This window comes from Myotis myotis, unplaced genomic scaffold, assembly GCF_014108235.1.
Source record: "Myotis myotis isolate mMyoMyo1 unplaced genomic scaffold, mMyoMyo1.p scaffold_m19_p_12, whole genome shotgun sequence".
In the NCBI taxonomy this organism is placed as follows: Eukaryota; Metazoa; Chordata; class Mammalia; order Chiroptera; family Vespertilionidae; genus Myotis; species Myotis myotis.
This window is the reverse complement of record NW_023416316.1, coordinates 15,902,466-15,924,672: the sequence shown is the minus strand read 5'-3', so window position 1 is coordinate 15,924,672 and position 22,207 is coordinate 15,902,466. Positions and strand designations below refer to the sequence as shown.

At 38.0% G+C, this 22,207-nt stretch overlaps 1 protein-coding gene across 8 annotated transcripts in view; it reads right to left on the bottom strand.

The window, feature by feature from the left end:
- PTBP3 (polypyrimidine tract binding protein 3) overlaps positions 1 to 22,207 on the bottom strand; it is a 77,499-nt gene that overhangs the window by 38,377 nt on the left and 16,915 nt on the right. For 4 of the 8 annotated variants that reach the window (XM_036330003.1, XM_036330001.1, XM_036330004.1 and 1 more), the window contains 3 exons: positions 16,551 to 16,635; positions 5,666 to 5,835; positions 1,477 to 1,623 (listed from right to left, as the gene is read on the bottom strand). In XM_036330003.1, coding sequence (XP_036185896.1) covers positions 1,477 to 1,623; positions 5,666 to 5,835; positions 16,551 to 16,635 — 402 coding nt within the window. Of the gene's footprint in view, positions 1 to 788; positions 839 to 1,472; positions 1,624 to 5,665; positions 5,836 to 16,550; positions 16,636 to 22,207 lie in introns of all 8 variants that reach the window. The other 4 variants (XM_036330002.1, XM_036330007.1, XM_036330009.1 and 1 more) reach the window with 3 other exon arrangements.

The following is a 22,207-nucleotide window of genomic DNA, read 5'->3' as shown; positions in this document are numbered from 1 at the left end:
ATGTTTTACTATGACCATGTATCTTATTTATAATTTATAAGGCAATTTTTCATTTAAAAAAGTCTACACTATTTAAAAATATCTAATATTTAATTTACTCTTATGCTTATATAGTTTTTATATGACACTAGAGGCCCGGTGCACACAAAGCATGCATGGGTGGGGTCCCAAGGCCTGGCCGGTGATCAGGGACAGGCTAATTGGGGCCCAAAGGCCCCGGCAGGGTCGGGAGAGGAGGCAACAGTCACTGGGCTGGGTATAGAAGGAACAGATGCGAAATATCGACACTGCCATTACCGGAGCCCCGCCATGGTTGCCCACCTGCCCCCTCTTCCTTCCCTTGCCACTGTGCCACCACTGCAGAGGGTGGGCAGCGGGCCGATAGGGGCCTGCTGGCCTGGGGGAGGGACAGGGCACGGGAGGTTGGCTGCCAGCCGCAAGGAGGGAGCAGGCCCTTGGACCCCTGGAAAAGAGGTCGTGTCCACTGCCACGCACCCCTGGCTCCCCATCTAAGCCCGGGGCCCGGCCGGGGAAAGGGGCCACAGGAGGTTGGCCAGATGGGGGAGGATGGCTGTGGGAGCACACTGACCACCAGGAGGCAGCTCCTGCGTTGAGTGTCTGCCCCCTGGTGGTCAGTGCACGTCATAGCGACCGGTCGTTCGGTCATAAAGGTCGCTTAGGCTTTTATATATATAGATTAGTATCTCTTAGAACAAATTAAAGATTGTATACAGGAAATGTCCATTTTTAATAATATGGAAAACTATAATTTAAATTCAACAGCTTACATTATAAATAACTTTCAACACAGAATCAAGAGCTGGAGGAGTTCTTTTGCCTAGAGCAAGAACATAGGGGCCAAACATTATGCACTTGACATAACAAACAATCTTCAAATTACTATTTTAATTACTTAAATCAACCTGAAAAGACACAAAAGATTCAACATGAACTACACCAAAATAAAAACTGGAAAATAGCTAAGAAATGTTGATATTCTACATTGCACATTCATCTTGAAGTTATAAATCATTTACTAAATATATCTATACAAATTCTTATTAACATCTTAAATTCAGTTACGTAACATCACAATAGAAACATCACTCAACTTCTCAATGCCTTTGTTATATATTCTGTAAAAGAAAGGATTGACTTCTAAAATTCCTTTAGATCTGAGATTTTAAGAGATACATAACAATGTAAATTTTTTTTCTCATGTAAACAGTTTCATGAGAAAACTAAATATCTGCCATTTTTAACACCATAACTTTAAACTTCAAACATGGCTTCACTTTCTTATGTTTAAGCTTTCAGGAAAAAAATTTACATACACAATCTTTACTAATAAGTCATGCTAAGACGGATTAAAAAAACCAAACACCTTTTTGTTTTTCCTCTGAAACAGAAAATTAATATTAAGCTATTATACCATAGGTGCTTATAGCTATTTTTAAAAATGCCTTTAATACTTACAGCTTGATTAGGTAGATTGTCAGTCTTAAGTTCTCTGTGATTGGAATACTGAATAAAAATAGGCTGGCTTCGAAGGTGAGGAGTAACAGGAGTGTAATAATTCACCATAGTAATAGCAGCTTCCTCAGAAGCCATTTCTAAGAAAGCCTGCAATAAACACAAGAAGGTAAAGTGAAAACTCATGGTTTTTGAAAGACAGCTAAGAACTATTTTGTCACTCTAGGTTGCTCTAAACTCATGCATTGTCAACCTAAATAAAATTATATACATATCCCCTAACCAGTTTGGCTCAGTGGATAGAGCATCGGCCTGCGGACTGAAAGGTCCCAGGTTCGATTCTGATCAAGAGCATGTACCTCAGTTGTGGGCACATCCCCAATAGGGGGTGTGTGGGAGACAGCTGATCGATGTTTCTCTCTCATCGATGTTTCTAACTCTCTATCCCTCTCCCTTCCTCTCTGTAAAAAAATCATTTTAAAAATATTTTTAAAATATTTTTTTAAAAAATTATATACATAGACAATAATATATCTGAATAAAGAAGGGGCACACACCAAAATATTAGCAAAATGTTCGTTAGCTATCTCTGGATAACTAAATTGATTTTTGTTCTACACACAGACTAGGTATCCTGTGGTTACCAATCCATCTCTGCCCCTTACACACATGCAGCCCCACCTTGTACCAACTCAAGCCACTCACCACAAGGCAAGGACCAGGCCAAAAAAATAAAAGTAAATAAATAAATCATACACACACACACACACACACACACATATATCTGTGCATATATATAGTACTTGTATATTTGTTCTCATGAAAGAAGGGGATGGAAAGATTTTTTTGCTTCAATGTGATGAAGAGAATGAAAAGACTTTTGCTTCAATGTGTATTGCTGATATTAATTGGGAACATACTTGAAAAGCTGAGTTCAGTAAAGAATTTGGTATTGAAAATTGCCAGTTGATTCGATGATTTATGTAGTTTTTGATTTTTCTCTTATTTTTGTTTTTCCTAAATCTAGAATTAAAAAGGCAAAAGTAAATGTGTGGCCTGGCGAGTGTGGCTCAGTGGTTGAGCATTGGCCTCTGTACCAGGAGGTCATGGTTTGATTCCTGGTCAGGGCACATGCCCAGATTGTCTCACTCCCCAGTAGGGGGCGTGCAGGAGGCAGCTGATCAATGATTCATTCTCATCACTGATGTTTCTACCTTTCTCTCCCTCTCTGAAATCAAAATATATATATTAAAAATGTGTGCATCACCACTATGAATGGATGCTTTCAGGAGTTGAGATTTAACAGTTCTTTGTTAAAACATTCTTTGTTAAAACAGTCTCAGAGATGGGGCATGGCCATCTGTTCTTCTTTATCCTTTTATTAAACAGTTTATGAATACAATTAAATAGAGCATTCAGGAGCAGAGGCTCAACTGTTCAAATCAGGGAAACAGAAGAACTTCCCATAATAAGTCAAATCATTCAAGCAAAATTTTTTTTATCTGTAATCATTGTACTACTAATAAATATTTGCAGAGTAACATAGGATGAGTTAAGATGGAAGACAAACCTTGGTATTTATATCTTATTCTATATATGGCTTCTTCTGGCTATCAGGACTCCTATAACTTATCTGACAGGAATAAGATACTTACAAAGCTTTAAGGCGGCAGGTTTTGCCACCTATCTTAATGGTTCATTCATCTTGAATTTAAAATGCATTTTAAATCAATGCAAATTTCTAGACAACTCAATTCATTTTTACTACAATAAAGCATTTAGTTAGCAATTCAAATTATACATAAAACATTTATAATTTATTTGTAAAGTATGTACTTAACAACAAAATTTATTCAACACAGGAAATGGCACGTATCTATAAATTTAACTTTCTTTGTTACTTAGTTGGCAAGTGTTTCCATTTGGCAAATATTCTAGGCTATTAACTTAATAAATGTTAAATATGATGCTTAACTGAATTAATCAAATGTCACAACTGAATTGATTAAATGAACTAAAAACATTCTACTAAATAGTGATGCTAGCCAACAACAGTGGATCAAATACCATTAATTAACTGATCCACAATAAACAAATAAAATTCCTTCATCTTCAAGAAATAAAGCAGACTTTGAGTCATTTAGACTTTGAGTCATTTATACTATCTAAAAGGTATAAAAACCCACAATACACTTTAAATCCACTATCCAGTTGTATCAGTAATATACTTTTTCTAGTATTTGTAAAAAAGGATAAAAATGATCAAGGTAAAAATAGTTATGGCAGTATTTCCTACCTTGTTTGTAATCATCTTTTCAACAAAAAAAAATTGAACAACTGTAGTATTTTAATTATATTCACTATATGAGGAGAGGGTCTTTTCCTATGAACTCTTTACTACATATTAAGAATTAACTCAATGTTTAACATCAGTCACACAAAGGAAAAACTAAACAATGTATTTGGAATAGTACATGATTCTTGTCATAAGAAGTTTTTTCCTGAAATCATATAAAACCTAAGAATTCATATTTAATGAATTGTCCAGTAAAGGTTTTATTTCTGTTTTTCTAAAGTATCCAGTCAAAAGGATCAATTTTCATAATGTGGGTGGAAAGAAAATCAAATTACTACCCACAGAAAGACTGGTGAAAATAATCCCCATTATGCCCTCAACACTCTACTTCCAAGTACCATGGGAAAGATTACGCCTAAAAGTAGTTCTAGTGACTCACATCTGAATCTCCTGCTAAAGTGTATCACTGACAAGATATTTTTCAAATAGTGTTTATAAACAAAAGACAAGCAATCAACATAAGTCAATTAGCACTACCGATAAATATAACCCCAGAACCAACAGTAGCAACAGAGGAAAGTATGATGTAGCCTGCTGCCTCTCACAGCCATTTGACATAATGTATAGCAGTGATGGCAAACCTTTTGAGCTTGGCGTGTCAGCATTTTGAAAAACCCTAACTTAACTCTGGTGCCGTGTCACATATAGAAATTTTTTGATATTTGCAACCATAGTAAAACAAAGACATATTTTTGATATTTATTTTATATATTTAAATGCCATTTAACAAAGAAAAATCAACCAAAAAAATGAGTTCGCGTGTCACCTCTGACATGCCTGCCATAGGTTTGCCATCACTGCAGATATACTATTGAAATATGATAATATACATGATACATGGCTGTTACACATACCACAACCATTAGACATGGCCATGTTGGCTCTTTTCAAACCATGCAAACCTAGTATTCTCAACAAAGGCAACTGTGTTAAAATAAAGATCTAGGTACATATACTATCTCCAAGAGATGGAAGATTAAGTATGCAGACAAAACAAGGACTAACACCTTATTTAACTTCTACAGATCTTAATAATCTCGTCCGAATTAAACAGGGATGTTAGTCTATAGTTTACTAAAGGTCTGGGCATAATTTAGACATCATCATCCAGCCTCTAGCAAGTCTATTGCTAATCAAGCAACTTATTTATAAATACATTTAAAATGTGTTTCTTAAACTTATTCATGAGAAGTGTAAGAAACATAGGGACATATCCCAATGTACTACACAATGTCTAGGGCCTAGCTCAATTTGTTGTCCGCTTCTTTGCAACAATTCTCAATGTAAAAGAGAACTAGGAGAGAACTAAAATATTCATCCCAGTGAGGTCTGAAATGGAACAAGAAAGCATGCGATTATATCAATATGACATGTACTATATTTTTGAAATGATCACCACAGAAGCATATTCATCTTAAGAAAAACCTATTAACTTCTGAAATTATCAAAGAAGCTACTTATTAATTCTATAACTAAAATAGTATAAATATTTCTATATAGATTTTGGAAAACTTCTATGTCCTATAATTTGCCAAATGAGGTATAATTTATATTTTCTCTCTTTTTCTGTTGGGGTCTTTTGGTAATCACAAGATATTTTCATAAGCCATTTTGTAATTAAAAATACAATTTTTTTTATTAAGGGAAAAAGACCAATGTTAATATTTTTATTTGTTGTTTCTTGTCATACACAAAAAATTATAATTTAAAAACTACTTTATGTAAATAGAATGAAATTTAGAAAATGCAATTTAGAAAAGTTCAAAAAAATAAAAATCATCTTTAACACTAATACCCAGAGATATAATGATGGGTCAATCTTTAAATATTACATACCTGGCTTTTTCCTTTCAACATCAAAAGATTAGTTACTTTGCCAAATGGTAGACCTAATGATATGACCTCTGCTTCGGTGACATCACTTGGAATTTTGCGAAGATGGAGAACACGGGAAGGCGAACAGGGAGGTCTATCTCCTTTAAATTTCTTGTTGTCATTCCCATTAGCTAAAAAAATAAGATTTTAAAAAAATTACTGAAACTAATTTGGGTTGACATACTATATTAATCATATGTATTGTGACAATACTGATCCTCCAAGAGTTTCAGGTTTTGAAATTTTGGGGATAATGGGATACATGGGGTAAGAGGAGAAAAGGACCATTCATCTTTGAGTGAAGAGGTTTTTGGTTTTTTCACACAGGTATTAAAATCTTTAAAAATGTAAGCATGTTTAATTTCAAGGAAATTACTGGGTAAGTTAATTACATATTTAGAAGCACCAAATACCTCAAAATAGTCAACTATTTGTTGTGAATAGAGAACATTTATAATGTCCTTAGAGTATTTTAAAATATATTTTTCTAATTTATTCTGTTGCTAAATAAGTACGAACAATAGCTTTTAGGGAACACTATAACAAAAATCTTGTATTTATCATACCCTAAGGGGCTTTGGATTTGAGCTATATGTTTATGAAAATTAAGTCTATTTCTTAGAGATTATTTATTTTTTAAAGTTATTTTTTGAGGCTAAATTGTGGTTTCTGAGGATAATCTTAGTCCTTATTATATAATAGTAGTTCTTAACCTAAGCATGATCACCTTGCTAAAAATGCAAATTTCCAGCTCTACCCTAGATCTACTATAGGCAGGACCCAGCAACCTGTGCTTTAACAAGTTCTCCAGATGATTCTGATGCAACCTTAAAGTTTGAAAACCACTGCTGTAAAATAATTATCCCAGTTCACAGACAAATTTCATCTTAATCCTACTATTTTAACATTGACAATAACTAGACTGACATTTCTGTAACAAATACTCAAATTTATATATGTATGATCCAGAAATGTCCCTCTCCCCCAGATATAGCACTGTATAAAACTGAATGCAAATTATCTGAAAGCCAAAGGTTTCACTACAGTTATGTGTGTTTTTTCTTAAATACTAAATACCATACTTAGCACTATTAGGAAGAAAACATTATCTTTCAAAAGGCCTAAAATTATCATTTTCCCAAATATTAATAGAACTTTACAATCAGATGTCTGTGCTCCTAAATAAATAAATTTCATTGAGTACCACATAAAAATTATGGTAATACTATTTTATACCCGTATCTGTGGCATGGAACTCTACTTGCTTACAGGTGAATAAGTTGACTTATTAACCAAACTAGCATTTTCTCCCAAATTCTCTATGTTCATGAATGCAGGCAGCATCCTACACAGAGCCAAAAGACTATCAATTCTTAGAAGTCCTTACAATTCTGTGTCTGTGTATAGCAAATGGTTAGCCAGACTGTGAAAAATAATTGGCAGTCAGATGTTGATAATCTGGTAGGCAAGAGATTCCTTCTTTTCCCTCTTCTTTCTCATCAATCACCATGAAGTAAGTTTTCCCTCCAAAATGACTAATTATATTTTTCATCTCCACTCTTAATGTCACCAACCTCATCTACGATCTTGTCCCCTTCTACTTCTCTCGTCTCACTCCTCTTTTGCCTGGTCTCAGATCCTACATTATCAACCTAAAATAGTGTACCATGTAATTTTCTTGCTCTAAAGACTCTGTCCATTCATTCCTAGTTTTCACACTGTTTTCATTTACACTGCCCTATTTTAGTTGACATATAGAAATATACTCAGTTAAATCTTAATTTCAGCACATGCAGAGATGGAGGTTCAGAGATGATTTTTATAAATGGCTAACAGGTGAAAAATTCAAACTAAAATTTAAATGTAACCTTGTAAAAATCTTCACCCAAGGATATATGTGTGGTTTTATAATCAAGTTTTTTTTTTTCCTTCGAGAGGAAGAAAGAAACAGCCATCAGTTGCCTCCGACCAAGGTCAAAGTCACAACCTAGTATGTGTGTGCCCTTACAGCAGCGGTTCTCAACCTGTGAGTCACGACCCCTTTGGGGGTCGAACCACCCTTTCACAGGGGTCGCCTAAGACCATCGGAAAAACACATATATAATTACATACTGTTTTTGTGCTTATCACTATGCTTTAATTATGTTCAATTTGTAACAATGAAAATACATCCTGCATATCAGATATTTACATTACAATTCATAACAGTAGCAAAATTACAGTTATGAAGTAGCAACGAAAATAATTTTATGGTTGGGGGTGACCACAACATGAGGAACTGTATTAAAGGGTCGCGGCATTAGGAAGGTTGAGAAGCACTGCCTTACTGGACGTCGAACCTGCTACCTTTTGGTGTATACTGCGCCACCCAACTAGGGCTAAATCTCAAAGCGTTTGTCTTATCATTCCTAGAAATAAGCAAGCAAATTTACATTATAAATTTTCAATGTATGTGCACATTTACGTGGCTTATAATTCTGTCACTACTGAAGAACACCGAACATCACACCCTGGGTAGGAGTAAGAGCAGGGTGCCTTCTGCGTGCTCCCTGTAGGTCTAAATGGCGAGACTAAAACACCACCGCCTTGTGCTGTCTTAGCCAGAAAATCCTGTTAAATACTGGGAAAACATTTTAAAGGCAAGAGGTTTATATCAGTTTACCCAGACTATTCTAAAACAAATGAAAGAACATTAAGAAGGTCGTTTGTTTTACAGAGGTATACATAATCTCTGTAAAACTATGTGTGAGAATAAAGATTAATACTACAACTATTTGGGCTTGTGCTGCACTATCAAATAAAGACCCGTGGTAACACATTTTTATTTTAAAAAATGTGCAATTATAAATCACCACTGTAGGTTAATTGTTCTATATCATTATGAAAGTGCCATAGCTATATTATGAGCATAGGCTATGCCCAGATATCCAGTCTTGGCAAGTTACTTTCTGAAATCAAAAAAGTTACTTTATGAAATAAAAAAATCAATTTTGGGTTACTTTATGACCCAAAAATGGCTGTATCTAAATATTTGATAAGTATAATAATCTGAAAGTGGGAAATATATATTAGCAACCATATAGCCATAATTCAATAAAAGTCAACAGGAAATGAGGAAATTCTATTATACTGAATACATATCTTTGAAGATTTACCCTATATAATAAAAGGCTAATATACAAATTGTCCTCGCCCCCGGGAGTTCGACCAGGGGAAGGGGCCAACTGGCCCCACTCCCAATACGCCCCCCTAACCCCAATCAGGAGTGAGCCCGGCCCACCAACCATCTGTGGCCCCTCCCCGAGGCCGGCCTGGCCCGATAGGCCCGATCCAGGCAGGCCAGCCAGACCCCACCTGTGCATGAATTTGTGCACCGGGCCTCTAGTTCTTTGTATAAAAGGATACATCACACTTTTCAAAATTTGTATTATGAAAATAAGTATTCAAAATACTTAGCTTACATCAACCTTGTATTTTATTGAACAATATACTGAAAACTACTGAATGCCTACTAGTCATGTTCCAAAGAGATAAATGGAAGAGGCTTTTTAAAAATTATATATTCCCATCTCAAAACTGGAGGAATCTATGAGGTAAACTACCCTGTAAATATGGATTTTTTAAAAAATTCAACATTAGGGTATACTTTAGATAAAATAAAATCTACCCACATTTTACAGTTTTATAACTTCTCGCATATACACCCATATGAACACAATAATCAAGAGAGAGGAAAATTTCACCATCCCCACAAGGTCCCTAGTGCCCCTTTTAGTCAGTCCTCCTTCCAAAATCATCAGCTCCTCAATTAAACCATAGGGTGCCATTCCTACACTGTCTTGATTACTATAGCTTTACAGGAATTCTTGAAATCAGGTACTTACTAAGAAGAGTTCTCTTCTTAATAATTGACCCATCCAAACTATACACATCATGATATCTCTCCATTTATGTAGGCCTTCTTTACTTTCTCTCAGCAACGTTCTATGGTTTTCAGTGGAATGGTCATGCACATATTTTGATGCATTTAGCCATACATACTTCATAATTTTTAATGGACTTGTAAATAACACTTTAAAATTATGTAGCAATTAATCATTGATAGTATGCAGAAATACAATTTTGGTATGTTGACCTTGTATTGTACATCCTTGCATTATTCCTAATTTCAGAGGTAAAGCACTGTCTTACACCACTAAGTATAACGTTTATTGTAGTTTCATACCTTTATCAGGTTGAAAAAGTTCCCTTCTACTCCTCATTAGCTAAGGCTTTTAACATAAATGGGAATTGAATTTTTTAAAATGCCTTTTCCAGATATAAACCCTCCTTGATCATGATATATTATTGCCCCTCTTTTTCCATATTATATGTATACTAGAGGCCCAGTGCACGGAATTCGTGCACTCAGGAGAGGGGGGTCCCTCAGCCCGGCCTGCGCCCTCTCTCATTCCAGGAGCCCTTGGGGGATGTCCAACAGACAGCTTAGGCCCATTCTCCGAAGTCATCAGTTGGACATCCTTAGTGCTGTTGCAGAGGCGGGAGAGGCTCCTGCGACCACTGCTCCACTTGCCAGCCGTAAGCCCGGCTTCTGGCAGCTCCTGCATTGAGTGTCTAACCCCTGGTGGTCAGTGTGTGTCATAGTGATTGATTGTTCTGCCGTCAGGCTGAAACCGGCTCTCAGACATCCCCCAAGGGGTCCCCAATTGTGAGAGGGCGCAGGCCAGGCTGAGGGACCCAACTGGTGCACGGTCGGGGCCGGGAAAGGATGTGGGAGGTCGGCCAGCTGGGGAGGGGCCACAGAGGGCTCCAAGGTGTGTCCAGCCCGTCTTGCTCAGTCCCGATCAGCTGGACCCCAGCAGCAAGCTAACCTACTGGTTGGAGCATCTTCCCCCTGGTGGTCAGTGCATGTCATAGCAAGCAGTTGAGCGGCCTTAGCATATCATTAACATATTACGCTTTGATTGGTTGAACAGCCAACTGGATGACTGGACACTTAGCATATTAGGCTTATCTTACCTAATAATAGACAAACATGGTAATTGACCATGCCTTCGCTATGTCTCCCATTGGCTAATCAGCAAGATATGCAAATTAACCCAACCAAGATGGCGGCTGGCAGCCACGGAGCTGGAATGAGCAGGAGGCTTGCTTGCTCCAGTGATGGAGGAAGCCAAGGTTCCCCGCCTGCCATGGCCAGCTCTAAGCTACACTCAAAGCAACAAAGTTTCAATTATAGAAGGTAAATAAACCCCAGATACCTGCTTTCAGCAGGCCGCGGCCACTGAGCTGGAGCCTTGGGTTGCCCCTGGCGATGGAGGAAGCCAAGCCCTGGCTGGCTCTGAGCTCCACTCCAGGCTACAAAGTTTCAATTATAGAAGGTAAATAAATCCCAGAAAAAAATAAAGAAAAAAAGGAGAGGCTGGGAGCTTCTGTTGCTGGGGAGGCTTGGCCAGCCTGAAAATGGCCCTCAGCCCTTCACCCAGTGGGGCACCCCCCACCCTAAAGTGGGTGTGGCCAGCCTGAAAACAGCCATCAACCCCTCACCCAGGCTGGCCAGGCATCCCAGTGGCACCCCAGTGGGGACCCCCAACCTGAAGGGCAAACCAGCCAGCCCCCACCCAAGCACCAGGCCTCTATCCTATACAATAAAAAGGGTAATATGCAAACTGACCCTAACAGCAGAATGACTGAAAATGACTGGTCAGTATGACATACACTGACCACCAGGGGGCAGATGCTCAATGCAGGAGCTGTCCCCTGGTGGTCAGTGCGCTCCCACAGGGGGAGTTCTGCTCAGCCACAAGCCAGGCTGATGGCTGCCAGTACAGCGGTGGTGGTGGGAGCCTCTCCCACCTCCTCAGCAGCACTAAGGATGTCAGACTGCAGCTTAGGCCTGCTCTCCACTGGCAAATGGACATCCCCCGAGGGCTCCCGGGCTGCCAGAGGGATGTCTGATTGCCAGCTTACGCCCAACCCCCCAGGGAGCAGCCCTAAACCAGCAGGTGGTCATCCCCCAAGGGGTCCCAGACTGTGAGAGGGCACAGGCCGGGCTGAGGGACACCAGTCCCCCCCCCCCCCCCCGCACAAATTTTTGTGCACGGGGCCTCTAGTATTATATAAGATATTTGATTTACTATCCTGCTGAATATGTTTGTGTCCACATTCATGAGGGATATTAATCTATAATTTTTTCTTTCTGTAGCAGAAAGAAATTTATTTAAACTAAAAAATAAGCATAAAAAACAAAAAACACCTTTGACTGACAGTTATGCCAAATATAGGAGTCTTTTACAGGTTGACAGTTTTATTATTTTAATGCTTTTAAAACATTGGCTCACTGCCTCATGGCCTCCAAAGCTCTTCATGAGAAATCTGCCCTTATTCTTACTGAGGATCCCTTGTATGTGACGAGTTTATTCTCTCTTGCTATTTCAAGATTCTTTGTCCTTTGAAAGTTTGACTATAATGTGTCTCAGTGTGGGTCTCATTGAGTTAATCTTACCTGAGTTCATTAAACTTCTTGGATATTTGTATTCACGTTTTTCATCAAATTTGGGAATGTGGTAACTCTGGAAATCAGATTCTTCCCCTTCTGCGAGGCTTTCCAGGTTCTGAATTATTTTTATTTATTGTCTTTCTTTTTTTTATTATTATAGGCTGTCTCTGGGCCAACAATGAGACTGCTGCGTAAACTAAGGTCTTTTCAGGTTTCACCGGAGCCTTTTCCTATATGACCACTTTCTAATTTTCCCTGTAGATGCAGTTGCTTTTTTAATGTTTGGTCCCCAAAAGGAAATAAACAGGAAAAATGAAGTGGGGGAAGGAGAAGAGCACTGGCCCTTTAAGTCTCATGGTAGTCACTTGGGGGGAGTGAGGCCTTGCTTGCAACAAAGCAGGAGAGGCAAGAACAATGGTTGCCTGCCTCTTTTTTTTTTTTTTTTTATTGTTTGAAGTATTACAAAGGGTATTACATATGTGTCCTTTTTTTCCCCCCCGCCCTTGACAATCCCCTGGCCTCCCCTACCCCCCAGTGTCTTATGTCCATTGGTTATGCTTATATGCATGCATACAAGTCCTTCGGTTGATCTCTTACCCCCCTCCCTCCTGCCCCCCAACCCTCCCCGGCCTTCCCGCTGCAGTTTGACAATCTGTTTGAGGCAGCTCTGCCTCTGTATCTATTAATGTTCAAAAGTTTATAATGGTCTTTATTATCCATGAATGAGATCATGTGGTATTTTTCCTTCATTGACTGGCTTATTTCACTTAGCATAATGCTCTCCAGTTCCATCCATGCCGTTGCAAATGGTAGGAGTTCCTTCTTTTTTACAGCAGCATAGTATTCCATCGTGTAGATGTACCACAGTTTTCTAATCCATTCATCTACTGATGGGCACTTAGGCTGTTTCCAGATCTTAGCTATGGTGAATTGTGCTGCTATGAACATAGAGGTGCATATATCCTTTCTGATTGGTGTTTCTGGTTTCTTGGGATATATTCCTAGAAGAGGGACCACAGGGTCAAACGGGAGTTCCATTTGTAGTTTTTTGAGGAAACTCCATACTGTCTTCCATAGTGGCTGCACCAGTCTGCATTCCCACCAGCAGTGCATTAGTGTTCCTTTTTCTCCACATCCTCTCCAGCACTTGTCATTTGTTGATTTGTTGATGATAGCCAGTCTGACAGGTGTGAGATGGTACCTCATTGTTGTTTTGTGCCTGCCTCTTTGTTTGCAAGTGTGTATCAGATGAAGCAATTATCTATCAGAGCACAGATCCCCAAAAGTTAAAGGACAAGGTCTTTTTTTGACCATCCTAGCTCCCACAAGCTGTTGTAAGCTACTCCTGAAACAGGGATACAGCTGCCTCCATGTGACTGGGGTGGGGGTGGGGGGGGTTCAGGGACGGGTAGCAGCTACTGTGCTAAGATCTGAAAATTAACCATAATTTCCCCCTGAAACTTGCAAGCCTTCAACAGACTCAAGAGTTCCAAATTAGTTACAGATTCAGGCGGTGCAATTGTTGTCTAGGTAGGCAGTTATGATTCCTGATGCTTCTTATTATGCCATCTTCCCAGAATCCTCCCTCAATTATCTTTTAAATTAACTAAAAAAAAAAAAAAAGGGAGAAAGTCATGTGTCCACATAATTACCACTGTACACAAGTTTCCACCTGGTATCATTTTCCTCAAGTCTGAAGGATTTCCTTTACCATTTCATAAAACAGAAATCCAGAAGGAGGCAATTAGTCTCCAGCAATGGTCCTCAACTCCAGCTGCACAAACTATATATATAAAATCACCTAAGAAGCTTTAAAAACAAATAAAAAACAGTATCTAGACCCACCCCAGCCCCAGCCCCAACAGAGATTTTAAAATTGGTGTGGGGTAAGTCAAGGCATCTGTATTTTCTTCAAAGCTTCCTAAGCTATTTTATTGAGCATCCACGGTTGAGAACTTGTGATGCATACCTAGGCATAGTGAAACCACAGAACAAAAATAAAGACAAAATATTAAGAATAACTACAGAGAAAACTATCTACAAAGTAATAACATAAACTGACAATAGACTTTTCAACAACAGAAGCCAAAAGAGTAAAATAGTACATTCAAAGTGCTGAGAGAAAATCACTATCAACCTAGAATTCTAAATAGCTATCATTCAATAGCGATAGTGAAGTGGACATTTTTAGTCAGTGTGAGAGGTTACCATTTACAGAGCTCTGCTGAAACAGCTATTAAAGAGGACATGCGCTTCAGGAAAAGAAACAATGAACTTAGGAAATGGGATACAAGAAGAAATTCAAAGTACAAAAACAAAAACTGCCGCCTGCTAAAGCTAGATCTCGTACTTCTTTCTTAAGTAATCAATCAACCAAGATCAAAAAGACTACCTGACCTCAATCTTTAAAATAAGAACAAACATATAGGCCCTACCCTCGATATACTATAACTCTGGGGAATAAGGGCAGAATTTTTTTTTTAAGCCCACCAGATCAAAAGGTTTAAGAACTTCATATTCTAGCTTATCCTCTATCCAGTAGTTCTGAGTATGGTTCCTCAAATGGCAGCATCACCTTTACCTGGGAACTTGCAGAAATGCAAATTATCAGGACCGACCCTTAATCTAATAAATTAGAAATTCTAGGGATGAACTCAGCAATCAGGCTTTATTGAACTAGCCCTCTAGGTGATTTGGATGCCAGCTCAAGTTTGAGAAAGCTGATTTAGTCTCATGCCCGTATTACATGGTCCATACTTCTACATGAACAAATCCTATGCTGTTGCTCTGCCTACAAAATCTTTCCATTTAGTCCTCTAGAGCAAGCATGTCAAACTCGCTGTGAGTTTGACATGCTTCCTTAAGAGCAATGTATCATGGCTGACCAATTTCCATATATTTTTAATTTCTTCATTCAGTTTTCTTTTCATCTTTTGCCTTAACTAAACCTGGTCCACCTCTCTCAGTGTGTCCTCACATAAAGGCTGTTCACTTTCCCAAACCCCATGTACCTCAGGGACTGGAAATTGAGGTCCACTTGTTCCCTAACTCCCTATAACTCCAAAAACATCTAGATAAAAATCTCACCTTTTCTGAGACTCTCCATTCTCATGGCTTCAGCTGCCAGTGTGTATGATATTCACTTCCAAATGTCTCTCACAATGCTGAGACCAGAAGAACCCACTATCTACCTGACACTTCCATCTGGATGTTCCAGAGAAAGTCAAATTCAATAATAAAAATCCGAACCTGCTATGCTGTCCAATTCTGGTCTTCCTACATTTTCTAATATAAAGAGTGGCATCACCATCTATTCAATTTTCCAAGACCAAAACCTGGAAATCATCAATGGAATCTCTTATTCAAACATTAATCACCAACAGTAATCACCAATAACTATCAATTTCACCTTCCGTAAGTTCTATAATTCTCTCCGTCATAATTGTTACTGCTACTGTATAAACAGTCTCTTAACGGCTCACTCTCCCTCCAGTGTTACACTTTCCCAACTTGTTTTACAGTCTCCAGTCTCCAAATTTCAAAAATATTTTTAAATCAAGTGGTACCTTATGGGATGTGAATTACATTTCAATTTTTTAAAAATATATATATTTTTATTGATAATATTATAGATATCTCCCATTTTCCTTCCCTTTACTCCCTTCCTTCCTCCCCATCCCCTCCCAAGGTATGTTTCAATTTTTAAAAATCATGTTGGCATATTAAAATTTTAACACTTCTATTCTAAATCCATCATCATTCAATACTACAAGAGTTTGCACCTAGTTCTTTTACTCAATTGTGAAGGGTCACCAACTTATTGATAGCCTTATCACAACTGTGTAGCACACAGAACATCAAACTAAAAAGGAATTATCAAATTAAACCCAAATTAATCTTTAAAATTTATGAGAACTATAACTCTTAATTTCACATATATGAACTTTACTGCAATAAATTTTAGTTTTTGTTATACATAAACTAGATGCCAGGTGCACAAAATTTGTGCACGGGTAGGGTGCCTCGGCCTGGTCAGCAATCAGGGCCGATTGGGGCCTTCCGGTTGCCAGTCGGGACCTCCCTTCCCCAGCTGCCGGCTGGGGCCTTCCTTCATTCCGCACCGCCCCCTGGTGGTCAGCGCACATCTTAGCGAGCGATCAAACTCCCGGTCTCCCTGTCAAACTCCTGAGGGGATACTTTGCATATTAGCCTTTTATATATATAGGTAGTGGAACTTCAACATGTTTATAAGATGAGCAAAACAAGAACACTGTAAAAAATTGGGGGTAAACCCATGGAGAAAAAGACATTTCAGATTTTGAAAAGAAAAAAAAAAAGAAAACTCACCATACACACCTATAGAAGGACTAGAATTGTTCATGGTAAAAGGTCCGTTAATGATGCCAGAAGAAAGAAGCTCATCAGATCCCCGCTGAAAAGCAAGAGTAATAGTCTGTTAATAAAACAAATCTCAAATAACAATCCATATTTACTACTAAAAACATAAAAGTCAGTAAATTACTTCACCTGAATATCAAGGCATTTAAGGGGAAGTACTCAAGAATCACAAAGGCTAAAGGTTGGAAGTGAAGTTTACAGAAAAGAAAAATTACTGAATATGTACATGACAGTTATTAAAAAACAGAATGGCCATCACATAACTGGAGGCATAATCCTGAACCTTTTTTGATTAAACCCAATCCTCTGACATGCTACATGTGAAGTACCAGAAACCATATTTAGGATTTCCATCCTGACATTGCTTCTGTAGTGTGTGTGTGTATGTGTGTGTGTGTGTATTTTTTTTTTATATTTTATAAATAAAATATATTTTATATTTCTTTATTGATTTCAGAGAGGAAGGGAGGAGAGAGATAGAAACATCAATGATGTGATGAGAGAGAATCATTGATTGGCTGCCTCCTGCACACCCCACACTGGGGATGGAGCCCGCAACCCAGGCATGTGCCCTTGGCCGGAATCGAACCTGGGACCCTTCAGTCCACAGGCCAATGCTCTATCCACTGAGCCAAGCCGGCTAGGGCTGTAGTATATTTTTAATTGCACTTAGTACATTAAGAATATTTAGTATATTAAGTATGTTAAGTTTTTGTAATATATGTGAATGCAAATATTTTGTGCAGCACTCCCTAAGAATTCTGGTTTTTTGATACCTTCTTTTTTAGGTTGAACACAAAGATGTAATTTATTTCTATACTGGCCAAATTCTTTTATTCACTGATTATTTTTTCCATCCATTAATCTTCAAAATGATCTTTAATGTGTACTATTTCTTAAACTACCATTTAAGTAAATACTTACTCTATTTTTCAGGTAAGAGTTTTGACCAATTCCAAACCTGAATGGTCAATGCCAAAGGAAAAGTCACATAGACTTTTCATTATAACCCTAAGATCTATTACCAAGATTTAAGTTTACATTTAAGAAGGATAATAAATACTATGCACAGCCCTAGCCAGTTTTGTTCGGTGGATAGAACACTGGTCCACGGAGTGAAGGGTCCAGGGTTCAATTCCGGTCAAGGGCATGTACCTCGGTTGCAGGTGGCAACCAATCGATGTGTCTCTCTCACATTGATGTTTCTCTCTATCTTTCCATCTCCCTTCCCTTCTCTCTAAAAATCAATGGAAAAATATCCTTAGGTGAGGATTAACAACAACAAAAATATTGTGCACAGTGTTAAAACTAACCTATTTAAAATGTTACTATTTGCTTAACTTGGTCAATTTTTAAGAACAAATATTTTGGTCTACTAGATGATAAAACTTAATCCCCAAACTATCCTACAAATATTACAGAAGCAAAAGTGCCACAACATATATTTAATGTTTAGATGTTAGTACCTCCTCTGCAAGGAACAACTTCAGTCTTTGCTGAAGAAAGGCAAACTACTAATGTGTTTGCTTAATAGAAACACAATTATTTAAACAATTTCTGTACTACACATCTAGAAATTATCCTCTTTGGTTCTTTCACTATAAGTTTATAAAGACAGCTTGGGAGAAAGAAATTAAGTAAGCTCTAAGATAAAATAAATTTTAAATATGCCCAACATGTTTTTATATTAGAAAACAGATTATACCTTCTATACATACGTGAATTTAGTATCAATGTTTCTATATGTAAATTGAGTTAATCTGATCTTAGAAACCACTTAGAGATCATTTTAGCTCTTTTCTAGACTTGAAGGATTATGTTAAAATGTCAACTAAACATTAATTCTATGTGGTTTACAGATTGAAATGTAAAAAGCAAAATAATGAAGACTCTAGAAAATAATGAAAATAGCTATCTTTATAATATTGGAGTAGGGAAACATTTATTAAACAAGAAACAAAAACAATTATAAAGGAAAATATCAATAAACTAGACAACAATGAAATTCAGAATTTCATTTACAATAATATACAAATATTGAATCATTATGTTGTATACTTAATCTGAAACTAAAATATGTCAAATATATCTCAACTTTAAAAAATTTTATTTAACAAAAGACATCATTAGCAGATTAAAAAGGCAAGTCAAAGAATGAGAGTAAATATCTTCACTATCTATACCCAACAAAATATTTATATCCACAACTTACTAAGAAAAAAGGAGGAAAAACTCCCCACAAGGAATTAATAAGAAACAGTCAAGAATAACAGAACATGACAAGAGAATTGAATAAGCACCTCAGAAATAAGATGGTAGACTTTATTACTATTCCAGAGTATTTGTGCCCTCTGCTTTTTCTGTGAAAAAACTATTCATCCCCAACAATGGCCATGTGACTTTTAATGCCTCCTGCGAAAGGAGGACACCTCCCTGGTCTACTGACCCTGAGTATGGTTTTAAGATATGCCTTGGCCTATGGAATATGAATGGACATGACCTACACTAAATCCAAACAGAATCTTCAAAAGATAGTAGTTTTCTACTATTTTTCCCCCTTTACCTCTGAAACAAGAATATATCCTAAACAGGGGCTGCTCTTTCAGCATGATTCCTAGAACAAAAACATGTATAGCTACGTAAGGACCACCAACATGGTAAGTAAATAAATGTATTTTTCTCAGCCACATTGAAATGACTAATACCATATCCAATAAACATATACCAAAAAAATGCCTAACCAGTTTGGTCATCAGGGAAATGCAAGTTTAAACCACAATGAAATACTAGAATATTAAAAAGACTGAAATATCAAGTGTTGATAAGAATGTAAAGTGACAGAACTATTACATATTGGTAGAGGGAGTGTAAATTGGGACAACTTTGGAAAAATGACCCAATCTACTAAATTTTATTATATGGAATATCCTAGGATCCCTATGTATTTATTGTACTCCTATGGATACACACAAGAGATTGCCTGCTTATGTGCACCTAAACATCTGAGAATGTTCTCAGCAGCATTATTTCTACTAGCCAACTGGAAACATCCTAATGGCATTAAGTGTAAAATAGGTGAATAAACTTTTGTAAATGTATTCAACAATTTATAGCAATGAGAATGAACTACTGTTGGTCCACACAATAACATAAATGAATCTCACAAACATAAAAGTCACAAAAGAATGTCCAGCCAGCATGGCTTAGTGATTGAGCATCGGCCCAGGAGGTCACGGCACATGCTCAGGTTGTGGGCTCTATCCCCAGTAGGGGGCATGCAGGAGGCAGCCGATCAATGATTCGCTCTCATCATTGATGTTTCTCTCCCCCTCTCCTTCTTCTTCTCCCTCCCTCTCTGAAATGAATAAAAATGTTTTTTAAAAAAGGAATGCATGCTATTATTGCATTTAAAGAGAGTTCAAAAATATAGTCAAAACTAAATTATACATCAAAACTATATAAATGCAAAAGATGGAAGTTGTATACCTTTCTCACACCATATACAAAAATTGACTCAAAAAGAGTGTATACCTAAACGTAAAACTATAAAACTCTCAGAAGGAAACATAGAGGTAAATGTTCATGGATTTGGGTTACAGAAGTGGTTTTTTAACACCAAAAGCACAAGTGACAAAAGAAAAAAAGATAAACAGATAAATTATACTTCATAAAAAATCAAATCTATAGTATTTCAAAGGACACAATCAAGAAAATGAAAAGATAAGCCAGAGAATTAGAGAAGATACTTGAAAATCTTGTAACTTACAAGGGACTAGTATTCAGAACATACAAATTCTTACAACTCAATAATTAAAAACAAATAGCCCAATTTTTAAGAAGGCAATGATTTGAACAGGTACGTCTGCAAAACAAGATGTACAAATAGCCAATAAGCATATTAAAAGATGCTTAGCATTATTAATCATTAAAGGATATGCAGGAGAAACCAAGATGGCAGCATAGGTAAATACCTGAAATTGCTGCCTTGCAACAACCACTTCAAAAATACAACTAAAAGACAAAACAGACATCATCCAGAACCACAGGAAGGCTGGCTGAGTGGAAATTCTACAACTAGAAGGAAAGAGAAAAGCACACTGAGACTCAGAGGAGGTGTGGAAATAAAGTGCAGAGGTATGGAGGCACCCGCGGAAAGGGTTGGCAACTGAGGACAAGGTTGTCTTTTTCAATCGGGAAGGAGTCTCAAGCTCCTGACGGCTCTGAACTCCAGTTCCGGGGGAGTCTCTGGGGACCCAGACTCATACGGGGAGAAACTGGACTGTCTGGCATTGGGTGGAACTCAAGGGCAGCTTTCTCTGAGGTGCTTGCAGCCATTACGGCAGGACACTGAAACCCGGGGCCTCTTGGGCAGGGCTGAGGATCAGCCATAGCTGTTTGCTCCGCCCTGTTGATTCCCTGAGACCCCACCCCACCCAAACTGTGAGAAGAGGCTTTTGTATATGAATGGCCTGGCCCTTTGCAATCTAAAATTACCTAACAAACTGCAGCTGGGTCAGAGAGACACAGAACATCCAAAAGAAGGCCCAAGGCCCCACAGCAGCTTGCACTGCTTCACAGCTGGGCCTCATCTGGGCACTTCCAAACCCCAAACAAAGAAGAGGAATCTGCAGATCTCTCTATAGCTCCTGTTAAAACATTGTTTGCGGGTAGTTTTTATTGCACGCTAACAGGTGGCTAATTTTTTGCGCAAATGGCAACATTCAGTAAAATTACGATAACTTTAGTTTACGTATTTATATGTTACCCGCATTCTACCGCTAGTCTATAAAAAAACGTATTAATACGTGTCCCGCGCTCTACTAAACTGGTAGAACATATAAATACATAAAATGTATAAATACGTTTCCCGCACACAATGTGTTAAGTAGCCTCAAGCAGAGGCTAAATTAGCACCTCCTTAGATCCAAGAGCCAGTGTACCCAGTGGTCAGAGGGGGACCATCCAGATTACTACTCCTCAGATCCATAAGGGACACACTCAGGGTGCAGACTCAGTGAGCACCAAAGCCCCACTGAAGCAAGTCTTGCCCCAGAGGGGTGTCTTCAGCACAGAAGTTCTCCCACTGCAGACACAGCTGATTCTCACTGCCAATCGGCCTGGAGGTCAATTCCTCCCAGTGATCCTACAACAATCAAGGCATAACTACAATAAGACTGTGCAAAAAGCCCACAAGGAGGTGCACCAAGAGTGTCCACCTCAGGTAACTGGGGAGGCTGAGCCACTGGGCCCTATAGGACCCCTAGCACACAAAGCCACTCTATCAACACAGGGAAGCAGGCACAATGCGGAGACAAAGAAACAGGTTACAAGTGACAGAAATGGAGGAAAGCAAACTATTGGATATAGAGTTCAAAACCACACTTTTAAGGTTTTTCAAGAATTTTCTAGAAACCACTGATAAATTTACTGAGACCCTCCATAAATCTAGTGAGACCCTCAAGGATATGAAAAAGGACCAACTAGAAATTAAGCATATACTGACTGAAATAAAGAATATTATACAGAGATCCAACAGCAGACTAGAGGATCCCAAGAATAAAGTCAAAGATTTGAAATACAAAGAAGCAAAAAACACCCAACCGGAA